At 39.9% G+C, this 23,467-nt stretch overlaps 1 protein-coding gene across 3 annotated transcripts in view; it reads right to left on the reverse strand.

Moving 5' to 3' along the window:
* CTTNBP2 (cortactin binding protein 2) overlaps positions 1-23,467 on the reverse strand; it is a 174,412-nt gene that overhangs the window by 54,429 nt on the left and 96,516 nt on the right. For all 3 annotated transcript variants that reach the window (XR_001884549.1, XM_017867354.1, XM_017867355.1), the window contains exons 6-9: positions 22,863-22,962; positions 20,418-20,568; positions 17,530-17,784; positions 6,479-6,596 (exon numbers count right to left, since the gene is read on the reverse strand). Coding sequence is in view for 2 of the 3 variants with exons in the window: in XM_017867354.1 (XP_017722843.1) it covers positions 6,479-6,596; positions 17,530-17,784; positions 20,418-20,568; positions 22,863-22,962 (624 nt within the window). In the remaining variant the exon portion in view is untranslated. The remainder of the gene's footprint in view (positions 1-6,478; positions 6,597-17,529; positions 17,785-20,417; positions 20,569-22,862; positions 22,963-23,467) is intronic.

Here is a 23,467-nt window from a genome sequence, read left to right on the forward strand (position 1 = left end):
TTTTTTGAGACGGAGTCTGGCTCTGTCACCCAGGCTGGAGTGCGGTGGCCGGATCTCAGCTCACTGCAAGCTCCGCCTCCCAGGTTCACGCCATTCTCCTGCCTCCGCCTCCCAAGTAGCTGGGACTACAGGCGCCCGCCTCGTCGCCCGGCTAGTTTTTTGTATTCTTTAGTAGAGACGGGGTTTCACCGTATTAGCCAGGATGGTCTCGATCTCCTGACCTTGTGATCCGCCCGTCTCGGCCTCCCAAAGTGCTGGGATTACAGGCTTGAGCCACCGCGCCCGGCCCAGAGTAAACTTGTCTCCCAATCTCTTCAGTTTCTTTGGAAGCATGCTGCATGAACTGTCTCTTTCCTTGCATCTTTGGCTGTTTCTATTTCATTAACTCTTTCCCATCAGCAAGACTGTCAAGTTTTTAAAAAAAAATCTGAAAGAACTATAACCCTCCCTTGACCTTAAGTTCTCTATATTCTCCTTTCCTTCATAGATAATGTCATGGATGAGGCAGGCTATAGTTGGGACAGGTTGGGATGCTTAGGATAGTAACTGAGAACCTTGGGTTGAGCCCCAGGGTCAGGGTCAGCCTCCTATAGCTGTGTGTTCTTGTAAATTGCCTTGATCTCTCTGTACCCCAATTTCTTCCATAAAATGGAGGGAATGTACATCGAGTTGGTATGAAGAATAAATGAACTTACTTTTGTAATAGATTTTATATATTCTTATATGGTAAATACCAGTAAGTATTTGATAAATGGTTAACAGGGTAGTAGGAATGAACTTCTGAAAAGCTCTTTCCGATTTCTCTGACTAAGGCTCCAGCGCAGTGGGTAGCATCCCCATGTACTTCTGTTCTCATGACTGAATTGTATACTGAGTTACATGTGTTTGTTTCCAAATATTCTATATTCACTGAACTGATGACTACAGTTAGTGAATTAAATATTCCATAAATTGATGAAATAATGAGTTACCGTTCCTGTGAAAACTAAGTTGAATCCTTCAGAGACAGTTTAGGAACTGCTAAAAAATGTTATCTAATGAGGTATAAATGGGACAACTATATGAAATGAGAAAGGGTTTAATAATCTCTGGACAGATACTACCTTTAGTTTGCTTCATAAATGTGTTTAAGCAGTCCAACACTAGAAATCATAGATGATGAATTAAAGGTATGTTTTTTTCAAGCAAGAGTACGTGAAATTTTAATTAGTAGAACCCACACTAAAGACGTCTATCTAAACGTTGGTTAAAAAAATTACTTTGTATGCTTTACAATTAAAATGTTTTAAAACAACACGTGTTTATAAGATTCTCTTCTTAAACTGGATTTTTCCATTAACTAACCAACTGCTGGATTACTTTATTTTCCATTTTCTGACTCTCAGTCATCTTACTTATCCACAGTATCCGACACAAGTGATCTCTTTTCTCCTTGATATAATCCTCCTGGATCTCCATACCCATAGATGGTAGTTCTCCTGGAAGGAGGTAGTACCTCCTTGGTCACTCTTTAATGTTGTTCCTTTATTGTTCCCTTCACCTTTTCCAGACTTCTTAACGATAGTGTGTTTCAGGGCTCCTTTCTCTATTTAATTTATGTATGCTCATTCCCTTAGTGATCTCATCCAGTTCCATGACTTTAAATATTACTGATAGACTGCTGACCTTCACATTTATTCATCAGCTCTCACTCGTCTCCGGAATTCCTGCTGATTCGACATCTCCACATAGACACCCTAAAAAACATCTCAAATTCCTGCATCCAAATCTGAACTCCCCAACTTCATGAGCAAAATCTGTTTCATCCACGGCCTTTCCCCTAACAAGTACTGACAACTCCATCATGCGAGTTGCTCAGACTAAACACCTTGAATTATCTACGAATCTCTTCCCTCTCTTAAACTTCGCATTCAATCCATGAGGAAGTTCTGTTGATTCTACCTTCAACTGTATCCAGAACCCAAGTCCTTCTCACCACTTCATCTGCTACAGTCCTACACGGAGCCACCACAATTGTCTCTCACCTGGAATACTACATTCATGTACTAACAGGTGTTCCTGATTTGTCTGTGACTTCCTATAGTTGATTCTCAACAAAGCAGCCAGTGCTACTGTTAAAATGTGCATCAGATCCCATCTCTCCTACAGTCGAACACTGCAATGGCTACCTTAAGTTCTTACAATGGCCTACACGTTCCAACAAGATCAGGCCCCACTTCACCCTGTACCTGCTCTCCTGCACTCAAACACTGAAATGGCTAGGGCTCTGACCTGTCTTCCTGCTTCTCTTTCCTTTTAACCCAGTCACCCTGCCCTCCTTGCAGTTCCTCAGACACAACAGGAATGCTGCTACCTCAGGCCTCTGTCCAACTAGTGCTAAAGCTCCTACCTTAGATATCCACATAGCTGCCCTGTTCACTTCCTTCAAGCCTTGGCTTCAATGTCTCATCAGTGAGGCAAACTTGGCCACCATTTTAAAAGCTAAAACCCACCCTTACAGTTTCCATCCCCCCTTAGTCTTTTCCATAGCATATCTCACCACCTCACAAAGCCAAAAAATAAATTTTTCTTATGTTTATTATTCATTTTATCTCTTAATGTTAGACTATAAGCTTCAGGATGAGAACAACCTTCTTAAAATTCTGACTTACATCAAGTGGCTAAGATAGTGACTGGTACAAAGAGCAGCTCAATAAAAGCATGTGTTCAATGAATTAACAAAAGGGGTTTATTCTATAGATGAAGAAAACTATTCTACTGGAGATTTCTCCACTGCCTTTCCATATTATTCTCTGCTTAAAATAATCAGCTTCTGTCTACATAACTGCATGAAACTTGTCTCTGTTAGCAGTAACTTCCTATTTGCCAAATGCAATCGACTCTTTTTTAACCCTTACAGTCTAGGGAATGTGATACTATTAAATTACTTCTTCCTCTTAGAAAGGTCTCCTAACTTGAATCCAATTACACCATTGTTTTCTTTTCTTTTCCTTTTTTTTTTTTTGAGATGGGGTCTTTCTCTGTCACCCAGGCTAGAGGGCAGTGGTGCCATCTTCTCTCACTGCAGCCTTGACGTCCCTGGCTCAGGTAATCCTCCTGCCTCATCCCCCCATGGAGTAGAGAACAGATAGGACTACAGGCGCATGCCACCATTCCTAGCTATTTTTTTTTTTTTTTTTTTTTTTGTATTTTTTGAAGAGATGGGGTTTTGCCGTGTTGCCCAGACCGGTCTTGAACTCCTGGGCTCAAGCAATCCTCCTGCCTCAGCCTCCCTAAATGCTGGGATTACAGGCGTTAGCCACCATGCCTGACCATACACCATTGTTTTCTGGCTCTTTTCCTTCCTATTTCCCAATCTTCTTTTAGAGTCATTTAAAAAAATCTTCTCTGACCTAAAGATAGGGGTTTCTCTGGGCTTGGCCTTCAGTTCACTTCTCCCCTCACCCTATACATCATTCCTGTCTCACAGCACACCTATGACTTGAACCATGACACTGTTTCTCCAGCCCTGTTCCTCCCTTGCTTGTTCAGGCCTCCTTCCCTCTTACTAGGTACCAGTCATGCTCCCCATCTATGGTACCCTGTGTGTCAAGATAACTATTTCCCCATTACCTACCTCTTATGTCCTTACTTGTAATCATTCAATTGTTCATTCAGGTCCACGGGACTGCCTCAAAACTTACACGGAGGATTGAATCAAAAGGAATACAAGGCCTTTTATGACCTCACTCTAGACTTTCCACACTCATCTCCTTCCTCTCCCCAGCACTGCAGATATAGCTAAATACCTCTAAAAACTCCAAAGCACGTCCCCTTCAGTGCCTCCAGATATGCTGCTAGTTCACCTGGAATGTCTCTATTTTCCACTCTTTCTTGGCTCAGCCCTTCAATTTTCACTTACATCTTCCATGGGGAAGCTCTTACCTCCTCTATGCATATTTTTACACGTTGCCTCATTTAGTGGTACTTATAACAAATATAGGCTTGGAGTTGTATTTTTAAACTTTTTACACAGATGGTTTTATATTATATGTCCTTTTATAACTGACTTCTTCACTCAACATTTCTTTAAAGTATTTAAGGTGATTTATATAGATAAAATTTATTTTTAAGTGCTACTTGGTATCTTTAAGATATGGATTTTCTAGAGTTTATTCTATTTAACCATTCCCTAATAGATTTCCCTTTAGAATGCTTTCAGTTTTCTAGTATTACACACAATGCCGCAACACACATTTTCATATATCTCCTGGTACACACATGCAAGAGTGCTTCTAGCTATGTGCTTAGGCGAGGAGTAGTTTGTTCAATAAATGAAAATAATTGTGCATCTTTGTTTTTCTTTGACACATTCTGTTCTTCACTTTCTTTGCTTTTGAGATGGGGTCTCGCTCTGTCACCTAGGCTGGAGTGGAGTGGCATCATCTTGGCTCACTGTAACCTCTGCCTCCCAGGTTCAAGCAATTCTCCTGCCTCAGCCTCCTGAGTAGCTGGGACTACAGGCATATGCCACCACACCCAGATAATTTTGTATTTTTTAGTAAAGATGGGGTTTCTTTATGTTGGTCAGGCTGGTCTGGAACTCCCAAGCTCAGGTGATCTGCCCACCTCAGTCTCCCAAAGGGCTGGGATTACAGACGTGAGCCACTGCACCCAGCCCCACTGACTTTCTATAGTTCATTTACATTCACAGCTTTTATCATCAGCCTTATGGAAGTAATCATAATCTAAATGCATATCCTGTCTCTTTTACTTCTCTCAGATTGTCAGAATTGGAATCTTAGAAAGACCTTAAGAAACGATCCACTCTTTTGCACTCAGGTACATGAATAATTATTAACCCTACTAACAGGCAAGCAGACTAAGGTGAGAGAAGGCTAAGCACCTTGCCTGACATTACACAGACCTCTGGGAGCTGGAATTCAGATGCCCTTTCCCTTAAATCAGACTATCTAATGTCCAGTCTTCCACAGGATGTACACCTGCAAAGCCTGCCAACATGTCTGAGACAGAAATTATACTCAGGTCTCCCATACCAGTCTTTTATTTCATAAAGTCCTCCTTAATCCTCAATTTTAGGATTTCTCATGCCTCTCCTCATTATATACCATTTTCCTCTCTTCCACCCTGGTTCAACTGAGGACTCATCATTAAAACTCTTTGATGCTTGATCTGTTTCCAGACTCTCTATAGGTTGATTTGTCACACAAAGAGCTGCCTACGAAATTCCAAAACACTCTTTGTATCATATTATGCACTATCAAGAATCTCACTGACTCATCTTTGACTGTCATATAGGGTCAAAACTACTGAAATGAGCATTAAACTGCCCAAAACATCAATTGCGCTGTCTCATCCTTCCAATTTCCCACCTCTAATCACACCTCTATCCCAGCCATGCCAATATGCTTCATATTTCTCACATCTAAGATACCACAGCTATATCTACTTATTCCATTATCAAATGTTTAATAACAAAATGTGGAATATAATTAAATGATAGTATTTACATTCCATAATAAAATTTTAGCCCAACAGAAAGTTTTCCATGTTTGTTATTAGGTTAGCATCAGCTTATAATAAGAGAACTATTTTAGAGAAATCCTATATAAGATACTGTTTCAGACACTGAGCAGTGATTCAAAAGTTTAAGGTCCTGAAAGCTAGACTTTAATGATAAATAAAACCTTCTGTCAACCAAAAAAAACCCACTCAGGTTTAAAGAGAATTTCTATGATTCTCTTTTATCTTTTTATATTAAAGTTTACTTACACAGTTTGCATATATGCTTCCTAGCCATTCTGAAATTTTCTTCACAAAATAAAAGTATATGAAGGTATGTATTAGGTTGAAGATAAAATCATTATTTAAGTTTTTAAAAATCTGCTTATCCTAAAATTGAATTACTGATACAGCTGGCTGACTGGATGGATTGGGTGATAATCTTAATGTAAGAGGTCATAATGTTTCGTAAGGTCTATACTCCACACTCACAAACCCAAAAGTGAGCCTTTACAAAATATGCTGAGGAGCATATACTCTTGGAGCTGCAAGGGACCCAAAAGATCATCAATTATCTTCACAGAAAAGTAGGCAACCAGGTGCTGGGAGATAACCAACTTGCCTGCCTCATACAATCAACTGATGCAGAGTACATAGCTAGGATTTCTCATATCCTGCCAGTCTAATGTCTAGAAAGACAATCTAAGTCAGAAGAAAAATGCAATAAATATTTAGATTGCTCTCCTAGGTCAGTAAAATACAAGGAGAAGCCAGCATCACTTGAGTAGCAATTAGTTCTGCAAAAAGTCATTCTACATGGAAAAATAATTATCACACTTATAGTCAGTATTTTGCCATAGTTGGGGCTCCAAAAGGTTAAAAGGAGATGCAAAAACTGTAAATAGTTTTTCCCATTGTACCAGAGGCCCCAGCAACAGAGGGGAAAGATAAACAATAATCTCTGAACATCACTCACTAAGATTCTCCAGCAAATGCTTGCAGTCATCAGTGGCAACATCATGCACAGTCCGATTGCACTTGTCTCTCCTTTCTGGCTCAAGCCCTCCGTGTCTACACAAGATTTCTAGGCAGTTCTGTAAAGACAAGAGCTCGATTACCTCCAAGTCCAAATGAATTAACTTGAGTACAAAACCCAAAGGAAAAGCCAGTTGCCTATAACAATCAAATCAAGAATTCACAGCTATAAATCTTATTTCAATTCCATCAACCCCAATATACAGATTAATCTTAGATTAAACTAAACAATGTCTAGAAATGCAAAGCAAAGAGTGCTTATTTAAATGCAAATGATAGGATCATAACACTGTTCCACAGAACAGCTTCTTAGGTTTCAAGAAAAAAAATAGCTTGCTAATCACTCAATCTGCAGATTCAAATTAAAAACAAAATTAATTTCAGCAGACATTCTCCTTTTATGGTAATTTGGCAATATAAAGCAGAAGACTTTTGCTATAACGGGATGTACTTTGCTGTCTTCTAGACTATAAACTGCTTTCCTGGTAATATAAGTGCAGGGCTCTAATTTTAAAAATTCTAAGAGTCCTCATAAGCATATTTGTATTTGAGATGTTACCCTGCCATATTTTATTCGAAAAATATGCACATCATGTTGATTGAGATTTTAGAAAATCATTCCCTATAGATATTGAAGTGATGCTCCCTTTCCTTTTCAGCTTTTTCTTCTTCTGTGTTGCTTAAGGAAATCTCCATTCAAAAAGTAGAATTATGAACTGAAAAGTCTTAGTCCTCCATATTGTTTCAAATGCAAAGTAAGAGATAATATATATACATACATTTTCTAATAAATAATCACATGGCAAGGTATTACATCAGGACATTTACCAAGGAACTCTCCTATATCAATGTTTACCACTTGATGATTTGTTTGCTAATTTCTCACAAGGCTAAGGAGAAAAATGAATAGACCAGAAAGCATGAAAAGGAACTAATAACCAAAACAAGCAACGACCTGCCCATCACTCCCCTAAACACACACACACACACACGCACACACGCACACGCACACACGTACACACACCCACTCGGAGGCATGGGGCTGTCTTGCAGTTCTAACAACATATTAAATCAAGTCATCTTGAATAGCCTTTTCTTCTCTTTCTGTAGCATACCCTTTCATCCACTTTTAAAATATACTTTTTTCTCTTCTAATATAAAATATTTTTAAAAGAAATACAATATCCGGCTGGGTGTGGTGGCTCATGTCTGTAATCCCAGCACTTTGGGAGGCTGAGGCAGGTGGATCACTTGAGGTTAGGAGTTTGAGACCAGCCTGGCCTGGCCAACATGGTGAAAACCCATCCTACTAAAAATACAAAAATTAGCCGGACATGGTCGTGGGCACCTGTAATCCCAGCTACTCCGGAGGCTGAGGCAGGAGAATTGCTTGAACATGGGAGGTGGAGGTAGCAGTGAGCCAAGATCATGCCACTGCATTCCAGCCTGGGTGACAAAGCAAGACTCTGTCTCGAAAAAAAAAAAAAAAAGAAAAGAAATATAATATCTACATAGAAAAGTACATAGAAGTGTATCACTTGAAGCATTATCACAAAGCAAACGTATTTGTGGAAGGAGCACTTTGGAAGCCCCTTTTGTACTCCATCTCAACAATTAACTCCTCTCTCCCCTGCAGAGGCAACTACTATCTGATTTCTAATTTTAGAGATTGGTTTGGCCTATTTGTGAACTCTATATAAATGGAATCGTACTGTATGTAGGTGCATTTTTATATTTGGCTTCTTTCATTCAATATAATGTCTCTAAGATTCATCCATGTGTTGGGAGTAGTCAGAATTTGTCTTCATTAAAAAATGATTACTATGTGGGATTCCATTATATTCCATTGTGGTATACCACAATTTACTCATCCATTCTCTTGTTGATGAACATTGGTGTTCTGCTATAAACATTCTAGTACATGTCCTGTGGTGGACACATGTTGGGTATTTGGTATATGGTAGGGCTGGACTGCTGTGCACAGGGCATGCACATGTTCTACGTTAGTCCATACTGCAAAGAGCTTTCAAAAGTGCCTACACCAATTTGCACTTCCACAAGGAGTATACTTGACTTCCAGCTGCTTCATGTTGCCTCTGAAACATACTTTTAAATGCCATAATGAGTTCATTAGAAAGTACGGTGAGTTCCCAAGGGCCAGAAAGAAAAACAAAGAGTAAGCAGAAACCACCAATTCAGTGAAACTTTAACAGGAAGCCAGTGCTGCTCTGAGGATAAAGCTGACAGAGAGAACCTTCTTGGATGTTGGAAAGATTGGACACCGGGCCTTGGGTTTCCTGAGTAAAGAAAATCTGCCTGCTTGCAAAGGGAAGAAACTAGGACATTTGTTTCTCCCTGCCTGACCCTGTTCAGGTTGGAGGAATCTCTCTAAAACTTGCCATTTAAGTCTGGCAGTCTGTACAATTATTATGTGGCCATTAAAAAAGTAAATCTTAAAGAAAAGTCTGGAAGTCTGACTTTCATAGGTCTACGGTTCAGATTTAAGAAATCGCTAAGAAATTAACAGAAAACAAAGTCAGATAAATAAATGTCAATTCATATCAATTTGTTGTTACTAATTTGGACAAAATCAGTAAATGAATAAGATAATGTTGATTGAGAAATGAACTCTAATTAGAAACTTAACTAGAAAGCAATCTGAGAACTAAACTTAGTGAATTCTCAAGATGATAAGTGATAAAAATCACACATTTATTTTGCAAGTTAGAACTTGCAGTAAATGTAGGTAAGAGCCACCGCTGACCTGGATTCTAATCCTGCTAACCAAAATGACTATATCTACCACTGCTGCGGAATCATTTAACATTTTCCTGCTTTCATTTCCCTATCTGTATTTCAAGTATCTATATCTCATAAGGTTAACATGACTTAAATGAAAGAGGCACACAAAGTTCTTATATTCATGGCCTGTACTAAACTCCCAGGAGTTATTAGCAGCCATTATTATTACCATAATAGACATCATCATCACCAGCTAGAAAACAGTCCAAATATCCACTTAACTGGTGAGGTACCATAGCACATCAACAAATGTCACTAATCTCAAGACAATTTAAGTACTGTTACTTCAAATTACAAACAGAAATGATAAAAGGTGTAACACAAGTTTGCAATACTCCTGAACTGCCTGACCCTGTTCTTTTATAGTCTTTTATTTCTGACCTTCAAAGTAGGTGATTTCTAATTTTTCTTACATTCAAGTAGGTCAGTGGGCCAGACCATAAGCAGTGACTTTCTCTTTAAGAAAGCATGAATGTCAGTCCCCATGAGGGTAGCGCATAGCCAAACACTACTACAAGTGTAAATTCTGCAGCATGTGCTGGCTGCATGGGGAACTCAAAGAAAGTGAAAACTTTGGCCCCACGGACACTTAACAACAACAGCTACAACAACTATTTGAGCACATACTAAGTTCCAGGCACATTCCACACTTCGCAAGTATTCAATGTTCGTTTAGCCCTCACGACAACTTCATAAGCAGGGCACAAAGCCCCTTTGGGCCAGGGGCTATTATGTGGGCTGAGGGTCCTGATGGTGAGTGAGGTAGAGCAATTCCATGTCTCAGGGAGGAATGCAAAGTGACCTGATACACTCAGAAAAGGGGCTGGCGAAGCAATGAGTACAGTTTTACTTTATGGAGGAGCAGAAGGGGTAAAGAGGGAGAGAAGTATCTATACTCTCTCCTTGTTGAATGGGACTGTGTGAAGAGGACAAATGCTGTGATCCCAGTCTCTGCTTCTGGAAATAGAGTCCCAGGGGCCCTAAACTGGGCAGGATGTCCTACCCAAGTGATACGGAGACAGGGATCTAGATGGATGAGTTTAAGCTAAATTCCTATTAGGATACAGAGACATCTGCCATAACAGAGACCTTTTAAAGAAGTAGCTTAGGGCTCAGCTTTCACGTGCACTCACATTCCACTTGCTGGAACTCAAATATTTGGCCATAGTTCCCTGCAATTGAGACTGGAGAATGCTGTCTTTATGCTGGGTGCCCATGGGTCCAGCTGAAACAGAGGGATCCGTTATTATGGACCAAGGACAGAGGAGAGGTTGAGGAGTGAGGGAACTGCCAGGCTCCTTTCAGCAGAGCTGAGAAGCAAGGTACCAGCATCCAGGAAATTCAGTAGAAACCTTGAGTCCAGAGAGCTAGAGATAAAAATCAAAGTCAGAGCAGGGAGCCAAGAGTTTGAGCAGAGGGAAAGAAAGTGAAAAAAGTTTGCAAATATACATTGAAAGCCCAGCTCAAGTGCTGAGAACAACCTTGGGGTGTACCTGCTGCTTTACAGGGCTGGGGAGATGGAAGCCATTAATGTGGGAAATAATGACATGAGCAAGAAGGTAGTTAGGTGTGCATGGCCAAAGATGAAGTTGGCTGCTATCAGCTGTAAAGGGTTGAGTGCTATGCACTTTGCATGCTTTTCTGTAGGCATGAGGATGTGTTTGGGAAGGAAAGTGCCATGTTCAGCTCTGTTCTGCAAACCAATTGTTGTACTGAAAGATTACATTGGAAAGGAAGAGAGTGATAGCAAGGAGACCAGTTAAGAAAAAGAAAGCAGTCCATTCTCTTACTGACTCAGCAAACATTTAGTACTTTTGGGTCACAGACTCTGCTGGATACAGTATATATAAGGATTAAAAAGTAACTGTTCAGAGGAGATGGAGAGGCAGAGAGGCATGCAAACAATTACAATGAAGTACACGCTCTCTAAGCAAAGTGTGGAGAGGTATCCTGGGAACACCTAACTCCAAGAAGCCAAGACAAGCTGAAATGTTTTCCAGGCAGAGAGGGGTCAAGACAGGAGAAGAGGCCATTTGAGGTAATGGGAGCAGCAGATACAAAGACAGGGAGGGGAGCGAGCACAGGATGTTTGCACATTGGCCAGTGTGCGTGGTCAAAGCCTAGCACGCACTAGGGAAGGAGACAGAAGTGTGCCTAGGGGAACAGACCAAGACCAGATCAGGAAGGGACTTGACTGTTATGATAGGCATCCCTGCCCTGGAAGTGATAGAGGCTTGGGAAGACATGAAGCAGGTAATTACATCACCATGTTCACCTGTTAGAAAAGCCCCTCACATGGCAATGTAAGGGAAGCAGAGACCGAACATGATGAGACCGCGGCAGTACCATGAATGTGACCAGACAGCAAATGATGAGGGCTCCCTAAGGACAGTGCTGACAAGACTATGGAGGAGACAAGGTATTCAAAATTTATTCGTGAAAGAGTAAATTTAGAGTTGTGTTGATCATTTGAGTTCTTTCAGTTAGGAAGATGGAGCAAGTAAACAAATGCCAGGTGATGCTATTGGAGTAAGAGAGGAGAAGCAAGAATTGCAGCAGATTGGCTAAGAAGTATAAACATTTGGGCCCAAGAATGTGCTAGAAGAGCTATCTGGTGGAAGCAAAAGTGAATGTGGTCCCCAACAGGATTACCCTACAGTTGTTTAAACTGGAACACATTAGAGAGTGAAAGAAGGCACTGTTAATTACACTGGGATGACAGGCATAAACAGGGTTGTACTGAGCAAACTGGAAAGTTTGTTCCCCTGATTATCAAGGAAAGGACCTGCCTAGACAGACTCAGAAAATGCTTAAGTAGGGCTAGAGATGAGATTTTAGAATCCGTATAGATTATATTCTGCGGATCAACAAGATCATTCAAGTGAGAAAGTTCAGAGTGATGAAAAAAAGGATCAAAACCCAGATCCATGAAAGGTGTTGGTGGGAAACACTGGATGACCCACGTCTTGGACGAGAGGTGGAGCATGACCCTGGGCAGCCAAGTTTACATTCCCTTTAGGGTTCTGCCATTCATTGCTGTCCAAAGTAAGAAAGGATTCAGTACTCTTCACTGAATGTTATAGGGAATGAGTATAGAAAGGCATTCTCCAGAATATTTTTTTCTAAAAATTAAAAGAAAAAAGGAAATAATCATAATCAAAAGCATTACAACAGTGTTCAAAGAACAGATTTCTATTTATCATTATTAAAATCTAGTGCCAATGACTTTGTGCCTTTGCAGGCACCTCATCTAATTTTCTCTTTTCTAAACTAGCTACCCAACTCCATGCAACAATGAATAACTTTAGTGACTCCTATTATCTTGTTCTTGTTGTATCCAATTCCTAGGAAGAAGGAATCCAAATATTGGGGTGTCATGTGGACCTTTGCACATACCTCATGGAGACCTCTTGGAGGACCGAGGTGGCTGCTACAGTGTGAGTGCAAACGTCTAATCCTCATATGGCTAAAAGCTTAACAATGCATCAGGCAGATCGCAATCCTAACACACAAAAATGATCTAAAGTGGGTAACAAGAGAGCTACCACCTGACTAGAGGACAGTGGGCCTGCCCAGACATGACCTCTAGGATGCTGGCGATGAATGTCTGGAGGACAAGTAAAAAGGCAGATATGGAGATAAGGGTTTGGGACTAGTTACTGCAGGAGTCACAATTGATTCCTGAAAGACCCCTGAAACACTGGATAAGCTCTTAGAAAACAGGAGTAGGCAGCTGAGAATAAAACTTGGGAGTTGCTTAGAGTTAAAACACACACACACACACACACACACACACACACAAAAAACAAAAAGCAGAAAAACAAATAGAAAGCCTGGTCAGCAAAGTTGGAGGGGAAGTGAGAAAAGGACAGTGGTCTGGAAGCCCAGGGAGGGAGGAGTTTGCATTAAATCGTCAACTCTTTAAAACACCCAGGGAGACTGAGCAAAAGCAGAAGTGATAGGAAGCCACTGGCTTCGGTAATCGAGAAGTATAACCACCTCCTGTAGTGAAAAATTCACACAGTCCCTCCAGTGAAAAAAATCTCTTGGTATATGAACTTCAACAACAGAGCCGCTCAAATCCAGACAATCTCTTAAATTTGTTTCTGTTGCAGGAAACTAACATGTCAACGGTTTCATGACAGAACAGTAAGTTTCATTAAGAAATTCATCTATCGGTCGGGCGCGGTGGCTCAAGCCTGTAATCCCAGCATTTTGGGAGGCTGAGACGGGCGGATCACGAGGTCAGGAGATCGAGACCATCCTGGCTAACACGGCGAAACCCCATCTCTACTAAAAAAATACAAAAAACTAGCCGGGCAAGGTGGCGGGCGCCTACAGTCCCAGCTACTCCGGAGGCTGAGGCAGGAGAATGGCGTGAACCCGGGAGGCGGAGCTTGCAGTGAGCAGAGATCCGGCCACTGCACTCCAGCCTGGGCGACAGAGCGAGACTCCGTCTCAAAAAAAAAAATTCATCTATCTATTCAGATGAAATGATGGAAACAAAGGCTTATCCTTAGTTCAGCAGCCTCTCTGGAGTAGTCAGGCCAGCTGTAGAGAGAGGTTTTCCGATGACATTTAATGGTGGTCTGCACAGATTTCTTAACCATTGGAAAAAAGACCAGGGGGTTAACATGGAAAAAGGACAGATGTGGGAATTTGATCTTCAATGAATGGAGCTTGAGGAATTAGTTACCCATTTCCCATTTGTTACAGATAAAGACTTAGTTTCTTTATCTACAACACAAGGGAAATTGACTAGATGAACTATGTCAGGGGTCCACAAACCCCTGTCACAGACCAGTATCAGTCCATGGCCTATTAGGAACCAGGCCACACAGCAGGAGGTGAGTGGAGGGTGGGCAAGCATTCCTGCCTGAGAGATCAACGGTGGCCTCCTGTCAGATCAACGGTGGCATTAGACTCTCATAGGAGTGTGAACCCTACTGTGAACTACATCTGCAAGGGATCTAGGTTGTGTGCTCCTTATGAGGTGGGACAGTTTCATCCTGAAACCATTCCCACCCCACCGCACCCCCAACCATGGAAAAACTGTCTTCCACGAAACTAGTCCCTGCTGCCAAAAAGGTTGGGGACCACTGAGCTATGTTACGTCTCTTCAAGCTCTGAAATTCCACAATTCTCTACTGAAAACCATGTGGAAACTGAAGTCATCTTCTTGGGTAGCAATGATTCTACTACCCTGTGTAGATTAGACAAATGTATGCTAGAGTAAAGAAAAAAACCTATTTTTAAGCTCTACTTGTGGTCAATGTAGAATCTTTCTGCCAATGCAATGACTAGCTCAGAGCTGTATTTTTTCAGAAATCTGGCCTTAATATCTTAGTTATAAGTAGATTACTTTCTGAAGAACTATCTCAGCCAGAATATAGATATTAGGCAAATGATACTAATACATTTTCCAATATCTTTGACTAGGGGAGAAGGAAGTATGGTACAATGAAAAGACTAATGGATTCAGGCAATCTGGGCTTCATTCCCAACTTTTATCTACTAAACCCTCTGGGGTTTAAATGTCTTAATCATAAAATGGAAAGGTTAGACTAAAAGATTTAATGTCCACTCCAGGGCTTAAAAAATATATTAATAGCCTAGCAGTGTGTGAATATTGTCAGTCATGCCCACTTTAAAAAAAAATCTCTCTTTCCTTGTCCAAAATTCATCTTGTGCTTCTTAAAGTAAAAGAATACACAAGAGTCATAGTCTACGGGAGAAAGAGGTCATATTTCCCTTGGACAATATGCCAGAGGTGTGGAAATCAATGACAATGCCCTCTTTGATCATAAAAACACCAGAACTAATAAAGAATTCATAATTAAGGAGTTGAGCAGCATCACAATTGCCCTACACTGAAGGGTAACTCACCTTGGGAAGTGAGTTCCTTTCTGCCTAGCCTGAGAGGTTCAGTAGCTGAACATCCTAGATCAAGGGTGTTCAGGTTTTGTTTTTCTTTTCTTTTTTTTTTTTTGCCTTTAGGCTGAGTGCAGGCCTAATACACTCCTATCATTAACATCTCATATTACATTCAGAGTTTTTCTTTTTTTTTTTTTTTTTTTTGAGACGGAGTCTTGCTCTGCCGCCCAGGCTGGAGTGCAGTGGCCGGATCTCAGCTCACTGCACGCTCCGCCTCCCGGGTTCACGCCATTCTCCTGTCTCAGCCTCCCGAGTAGCTGGGACTACAGGCGCCCGCCTCGTCGCCCGGCTAGTTTTTTGTATTTTTTAGTAGAGACGGGGTTTCATCGTATTAGCCAGGATGGTCTCGATCTCCTGACCTCGTGATCCGCCCGTCTTGGCCTCCCAAAGTGCTGGGATTACAGGCTTGAGCCACCGCGCCCGGCCTCAGAGTTTTTCTTTTAAAGGAGTGGAGGCAGGTTGCAAACTACCCTTTCCATGCACCTCTACAACAGCAAAAGGATTCATAGTCCTAGATTAACTGTACATATTCAGGTTTAAACTATTCACATTTCCCATCTTTGTCTCCCAAAAACTTTTATGTCAAATATTATTGCATTCCATTCAAATCATACATACAAATCAAGTTCCCAGAATTTTTGTATCTTTTTTGTCAAAGGGTGAAGTTGGGGAAACAAAACAACAAAACTACTGCTAACAAACAATACCTCCATATTGAACTGAATCATGCCCTTTTCTCATTTTGTAAAACACCAAAGTCTAAGATGAATGGCTTCTGCCAAGATCACAACAGGAAGTTACCCAACCCGGAGCTCTAAATACACATCTTTAGCTATCTCTATCCGGATGAACAAATCGTAGCACTTACATTCAGCATGTCTAAAACTGCATTCTGTCTTCTTGATCAAAATGATCCTTTTCCTTGTTCTTTTTGGGAATGTCACTACTATCTTTTTATTCAGCTCCCCATTTCCCTCATCTAATCCATGCTCATTCCTGGGGCATTCCTAGTATTTCTCATTATTTCCACTGCTCTCATCATCTTTCATGTAGTGTCTCTTCCTGATACCAATTTCTTCGTAATCTCAAATCTTCTTGATGTTCTTGCTTAATGAATCTATTTAAACTATTCAGTTGATTTTGTTCCTTTGTACAAAACCTTTCAATGGTTTCACTTTGAATAGCAAATTAAGACCAAACTCCTTGCTATGTCACTGAAGGCCCCAGGCCCTGTTGTGAAACTCCCAGTTAGGTCTTATTTCTCACTACTCTCCATTATCCCAATTAACAGGGACCTGTTATCCACCTCCCTACTTCCATGTGTTTGTTTTTACTGCTCCTTTCACCTGAACCACTCTCCTTTCTCAGTGGTGATGGTGAATTTAATCCTCCTTGCAAAGCTCAAAATAATTTCCAACTCCTCCAGAATGAGCCATGCCTGAGCCTAACATTCTTGAAGTTCTGCCCTTTGAAATATGTATGTTCTCCTTCTTTTTCCTGTAATTGCTGCATTTTTATACTGTTCCAAGTGCATTTCTGTTCTCCTTGTGTTCATTTTTGTGCTCTTCTTGTCCTACATTTGTCTTGTACCCTGCACACTTGCCACTGAACTAGGAGCTACCTAATGGCAGAAATGATCCTTACAAATGTTAGCACACACAGTACCTTGCACTCAGGAACTTCCTAATATCTTCTTATTGCTAACACAAATTAATGCTAAAGTGATTGACATCAGAAAAACATGAGTGAATGGACTACTATATTACACTATTTCTTTAATATTCAGAATCATTCTGTATTCTATTTGAGCATCTAGAGCTCCCTCTTAGATACTGGTAAGACAGCACAGACAGGGGTAAGTTTGGCAGCTGAGGGTACCGGGCAAGAGAACGAGCTCTGCAGCATGAGTGTGAATCCTCACCCTGCCTCTCACTAGCAGCGTGGTGTTGGTACTGAAGTAAACAACTCAATGAACTAAATCAACACCAATGATTTGCTCCTATTGTAGATAAAATGTTTGAAATTACCTTCATATTTCTCATTAACAAACTACAAATAAATTATTTTTATTAAAAGTCTGTTATACCCTTGACCATAACTATTGCATAGGAATAATGTCAATTTCTATTGGTAACATCTGCAATTGTATCACTCAGTCTCCAATTATTCCATTTAAGTACACTTAATCTATAGCAGACAACTTTGCTGCTCATCAAATTACAGTTGCATGATGAGGCCAGCTGCTAACAGACATACCTTAAAACCTTTGGAAGCAGCAATGTGGGCAGCAGTCCAGCCTTCTCTGTTGGCGTGGTTAATGAGGTCTGCAGGAACAACAGGCTTGAATATGCTTTCAGGACTCTCTTCTCCTCCATCCAAGTCAAAGACACCTGACTCGGACTCCTCCTCATTGAAAGAATTTCCACAAGCTGGTATTCTATGGTACATAAGAAGCTTGAGGCTGTCCACATTACCAGTATCCACAGCTGCGTGAACTGGTGTCCAGCCATCCTGAAAATAAAATGACCGGGGGAAAGGGTTGATAACAACATTAATGTCAAGGATAATGTTATTGAAAGTTCACTTCAAAATGTTCTTGGGCATGGACCACTGAGCTGGGAAAAGCAGGCATTCCAATCCTGAACATCAACACCGATGAGCTGGGCAAAGTTCTCTCACTTCTGTCAGTGAACAATATTTCCAACTGCTATGACTCATGTTTGCTATTTTGTAATCATTTCTACCTACCAGTTAACCCTTTGGGGTGAGCAGGTACTGCCCAGGGCATAACTGAGTATTATGTATGGTAGATCAAAATCTCAATTTAATACTATGAAAGAGAATGAACTTTAAAGGAATTAAAAAATTTATATGCAAGAATGTTATTAGTAGAATACTGAAAGAATGCAGTTATAAGCCAGTTTTACTTATAAGGCACTGACCTAACTCTGTTATCTTAAAATTTTATGCCAACCATTCCAGAAGAAAAGATCCTAAATAACAGGGAAAAGGTAGACATAAAGAAAAAACAAGGCAAAATAATTTCAGTGCAGGTTTACGGGCCCCTATTGAGTGTTTTGTGACTGCAGAGGGATACTGATCATTATAAGCTTAGAAAATGTTTCAACTAAAATTACTGGGTCTGTTTTCTAGAATATATTACTTTGGAGCCTCTATTACCCACTTAGCTGGTAGATGGAGTAGGGGTATTAATAGAAGTCCTTTTTAGGGCAGTGATTCTCAGGTGTGGTCCCCAGACCAGCAGCATCAGTATCACCTGGGAACTTGATAGAAATGTGAATTCTTAAGCCTCAACTCAGATCTATTGAATCAGAAACTCTGGGGATGGGGTCTACCAATCTGACTTAACGATACCTCCAGGAGATTCTAATACACTAAAGTTTGACAAGCACTATTCTGGGAAAAATCTAGGTTCTATCTATAGTCTCTTCATCTTTATTTAGAGATGGGTCTGTGTTCTATTCAGACACGCATCTTCTTTATTTTTATAAAAAATTTTTCATAAAAGAACCTGGCTTATTTTGGTGATTTGTATTTTGGCTATGTTTTTCTACCTTTAATTTCCCCTTGACATACCTTTTTCATGTAGTATTTCACACTGCTATACTAAATATATTTCAGTAAGCTACAGTACACTTTTAAAAAATAATAGGGTAGAAGACAGATAAACAGACAATTAATAAGAACAATCTAAATTTGGGCTAAGTCATCTGATCATTTGCTACAGCCGTCCCTTTGCAATGTCGCTTTTTCTCTGGTTTGGTATCTCATACCAATAAAATCCACTTGGCTAAGACAAGACAAGGGTGCTCCAATCAGGTAAATAAAGTTCACTTGGCTAAGACAAGACTATGGCGCTTCAATCAGCTCCATTCAGGTGTGTTCTTCGCTGGGTTGTGGACACCTTTACTTGGGTAGTATAACAGTATACTACACAAGTAGTCTACTACTGAAGAGTATAAGTGCTTTTGACCTTTCCCAATTTATATTACCAAGGCCATGCAACCATTTCTGGAAAAATAAATTTCTATCTTCCATCCTCTTTTGATACTTATTATAAGGCACAGACATAATTGTTTCCAATTACACTGTTTATCTCTGGACTTTTGAGCATCTATACTTCCAAAGATTTTGTTCAGCTCACCAGCAACTAGCTGGAGAGAATGGGTTTCTATGTTCTCTAACTTAGGATGTGACTAATTTTTATGCTGTACTGCTTTTCTTCATTCAGCCCAGTGATACAAAATTAATTTATTTTCACTATAGAATTTTATACTGAATATGTGTAACACCACAGATTTCTCAATATATAAATAACATGAAAATATAAAACTAAACTGTTTTCTCATATTTTCAAAAAATAGGAAGTTTTTTAAAAAAAATACTCTAGCAATAATAGTCATTAAAATGTTTATATCTAGCTTATTACATCTCTGCTTATATATATAATTTTTTTTTTTTTAGGCAGAGTTTCACTCTTGTTTCCCAGGCTGGAGTGCAATGGCGCACCATCTCGGCTCACCACAACCTCTGCCTCCCAGGTTCAAGGGATTCTCCTGCCTCAGCCTCCCAAGTAACTGGGATTACAGGCATGCACCACCACGCTCAGCTGATTTTCTATTTTCAGAAGAGATGGGGTTTCTCCATGTTGATCAGGCTGGTCTCAAACTCCTGACCTCCGGTGATCTGCCCACCTCGGCCTCCCAAAGTGCTGGGATTACAGGCGTGAGCCACCACATCCGGCCACATCTCTGTGGCCATTATTAACCATTGGTTCTCCTTTACTTAAGAAAACCCAGGATCTGAGACTATTATTTGTTGAATGACTAAAAAATTATACCTCCCTTGTCTGCCCTAGTTCTAAAAATAATCAAAGCATAGGTATTTGTTTTCCTATTTGACAGATGAATCTGAGGCTCAGAGGTTAAAGGACTGGTTAGGCTAATGAACAAACATTTAATTAACAGGAAAGAGATTCAAACAAGGGTCAGACACTTTCCAAATCCTACGAGCAAAACAAAGCATCCTCTATTTTAATTTATTTTGTTTTTCTAGTTGTAGAGTTTACAAATATATGGCAAATTATGTATACAGGGGAAAAAAAAAACCGGACTGGTACTCACTGTGGTTTTTACACTTCGATTGGTTCCGGCTTCCAACAGGAGTTTAATACATTCTTTATTTTCATTTTTACAGGCCAGGTATAGAGGTGTCTGTCCTCCATCAGCAGCATGATTAATGTTAGCATCATATGCAATTAATAATTCTACACACCTAAACACAAGATTAGGATTAATTACATAAAACCTGGGTTTGACCTTTGAAGCACCACCAAACCAAGATATTAAATACAGAAAAGAAGGCAATGCTGCATCTTTATATACATCAATTGTTTCTATTTATATATATATATATATCAATTATTATGGATCTTATTACATGAATACTATTTTTATAAGGCTAGAAAATATATTCTAATAATAAAATTTCATTTCTCCCATGAAAATTTGAAAAGTGCTAATACCTCCTTTATGACACTTCCCTATAGCCAACTTGTGAAAGTAGAGTCCTTAGAATTGAACTTCCTGGGATGAACGGTTTAACTGTACTTGATAAATACATATTATTTTGGTTCAAAATAGTTTGAACATTGAAAAAAGGCTGCTGAGTCATTCTGAGATTTTCACTTGAGAAAATAATTATAAATAGCATAGACAGCAGGGCACCATGTGCCTTCTCTATAAAAGGCAGCAGAAAGGCTGAGAAAAGGGTTGCCTTGGGGAGAAAAGACAGCAGAGGTTGTCCTGTCTCCTGAAGGCAGGCTAGTTGATGAGGAAAAAGATAGCTAAGCAGAAACTCTGCTGCCCTGAGAATCAAGGAGGAAAGAAATGAGGTAAAGTCAAGACTTTGTGACTCTTAGTTACTAGCTAAACATGCAGAGCTTAAGTCGTAAAATTAGTTGAGAATAAACTTAAAAAGAGGGCTAAATCATAATCAAAGTAAGAAGCAATCCACTTCATCTTGTATTTTCACTCGAATGAATGTTTTCCTAGTTTTCCCTTGCAGTACCTGATATATATATATATATATGTATTTTAAATTAAGTGACATGTTGATGCATGTGTGTATCAGACACATTTAAATTAACCAATCCGGCCTGGTGCGGTGGCTCACACCTGTAATCCCAGCACTTTGGGAAGCGGAGGGGGGCAGATCATGAGGTCAGGAGATCCAGACCACCCTGGCCAACATGGTGAAACCCGTCTCCAGTAAAATACAAAAAATTATCTGGGTATGGTGGCGTGTACCGGTAGTCCCAGCTACTCCGGAGGCCAAGGCAGGGGAATCACTTAAACCCAGGAGGCAGAGGTTGCAGTGAGGTGATGAGCTGAGATCACACCAGTGCACTCCAGCCTGGTGACAGAGCAAGACTCCGTCTAAAAAAAAAGAATAATAATCAAAAAATCAATCCCCAGATTTCTCCAGGGTCCTTCCCTTTTGCAGAGTTATCCATGCTTCCATTCCTGTGACTGCTACACTCTCCAAGAAAGTGGCCCTACAGGCTGCCTGGTGAAAGTAAAGGTAAAAAGCACAGCTCAGAAGGAGAAATTCCTTTTGAAGGAGTCAGGATATGCCCAAAGAGTACAGCAAAATCAGTGTCTAGGGTTCTCAATGCAAACTCAGGGTAATGAAATATGTGTTTGATATGCAGAAAAGTAAATTATGCTATAAATAATTCATTTTGAATTTTTAAAATTTTACATTTATGATTAATAACATGGATTCAACCTTAAAATCCCAATTTCAATAATTCTATAATTTGTTAAAGAACATTTCTATCGGGACAGTTAGATTAAAAAGTTAAAAGCAACTTGTGTTTCCCACAACCTGACATTTCAGCACAGGCAGAGAAAGCAACTTAGCTATTTTCTATTTTTTTAAAATTAAAATATGACTTTTAATGTTAAAAAGTCATGCCTATATCTGACTGACTTAGTAAGCTACTAAATAAATCAATGCTAAAGTTAGGTATATTTTAATTAATAGGGTCTCTTTGGCTTAATGCTCAAACTTCTTTCAGTATGTGAAATTCAGGCTTCAATTTTGTTTTAAATGGTAAAACAAGATGAATAATTGGAATATATTACCACTAGGAAGTTCAGATTATTACAACCAATTTAATTCTATGTTCTACTTTTAGTGACATCATAAGTAGAAAATCTTTTGGGGGATTGGAATGGTGTAAAATAGTGAACAACAAGCTTTTCAGCAGTCTTTTATCTCATGACATATGTGGTGACATGCCATAGATTATCTTCCGAAGAAAGTTCATTCACGTTCAGTTGGGACACAGCACAGTTCTCTTCTTCACTTCCTTCAAATATTAACTATTATTAAGAGCAAATTTAGAATCCTAGTTTGCATTTAAATCCTCAAATATATTTAGTGAATTTATTTGCCAGTGATTTTAAGCACTAGTTTACACATCCAGCCGGAACTAAAATACGTGTGCAAATTATAAAAAGAGGCTTTCACAGTGGGGAAAAAAGGAATTAAGAGCAACTTACTCGAAATGTCCCTGAGCAGCTGCAGCACACAAGGGTGTGAAGCCATTTTTATCAGCAGCATTGATTTGGGCTTCTGCACTCAGCAGCAATCTCACACAGTCTATGGATTTTAATAGAAAGCCATGTAAATTCCCCATTTGGAGTTATGATGTGCCAAATTCTATGCAAGCTGTAGATAGGTGCTAAACCCAAAGGGTCTCTCCCCTGCACAGTTCATCTCACAATTCCATCATGGCAGATCTGAGACTCTGCAGACTAATTTACAGGAAAAGCAGCCTCTTCTCCCAAAGATTATAATACCCCAGACTCACTGAGTAAGATGGGTATGTGTGTGTGTGTGTGTGTGTGTGTGTGTGTGTGTGTGTGCACGTGCATGTGCTCATGCGCGCGTGCATTTTGGGAAGAGTTGCTGCTGAGTAAAAATAATGTCATGTGACAGAAAATGCTTTACCAGATTTTTCCACGAGTCTATCCCAGAAAATAATGTTCCTGGATGGAGAACCAAATTCACTTACCAAACTGAAATACCATTCTTTGTATTTAAATAAATTATTACTTTACGATGTTTAATCTTTAAACTGCTTCTGGATGGTGGGCATACTACC

Source organism: Rhinopithecus bieti, unplaced genomic scaffold (genome assembly GCF_001698545.2).
Source record: "Rhinopithecus bieti isolate Rb0 unplaced genomic scaffold, ASM169854v2 scaffold_3858, whole genome shotgun sequence".
Taxonomy (NCBI): domain Eukaryota; kingdom Metazoa; phylum Chordata; class Mammalia; order Primates; family Cercopithecidae; genus Rhinopithecus; species Rhinopithecus bieti.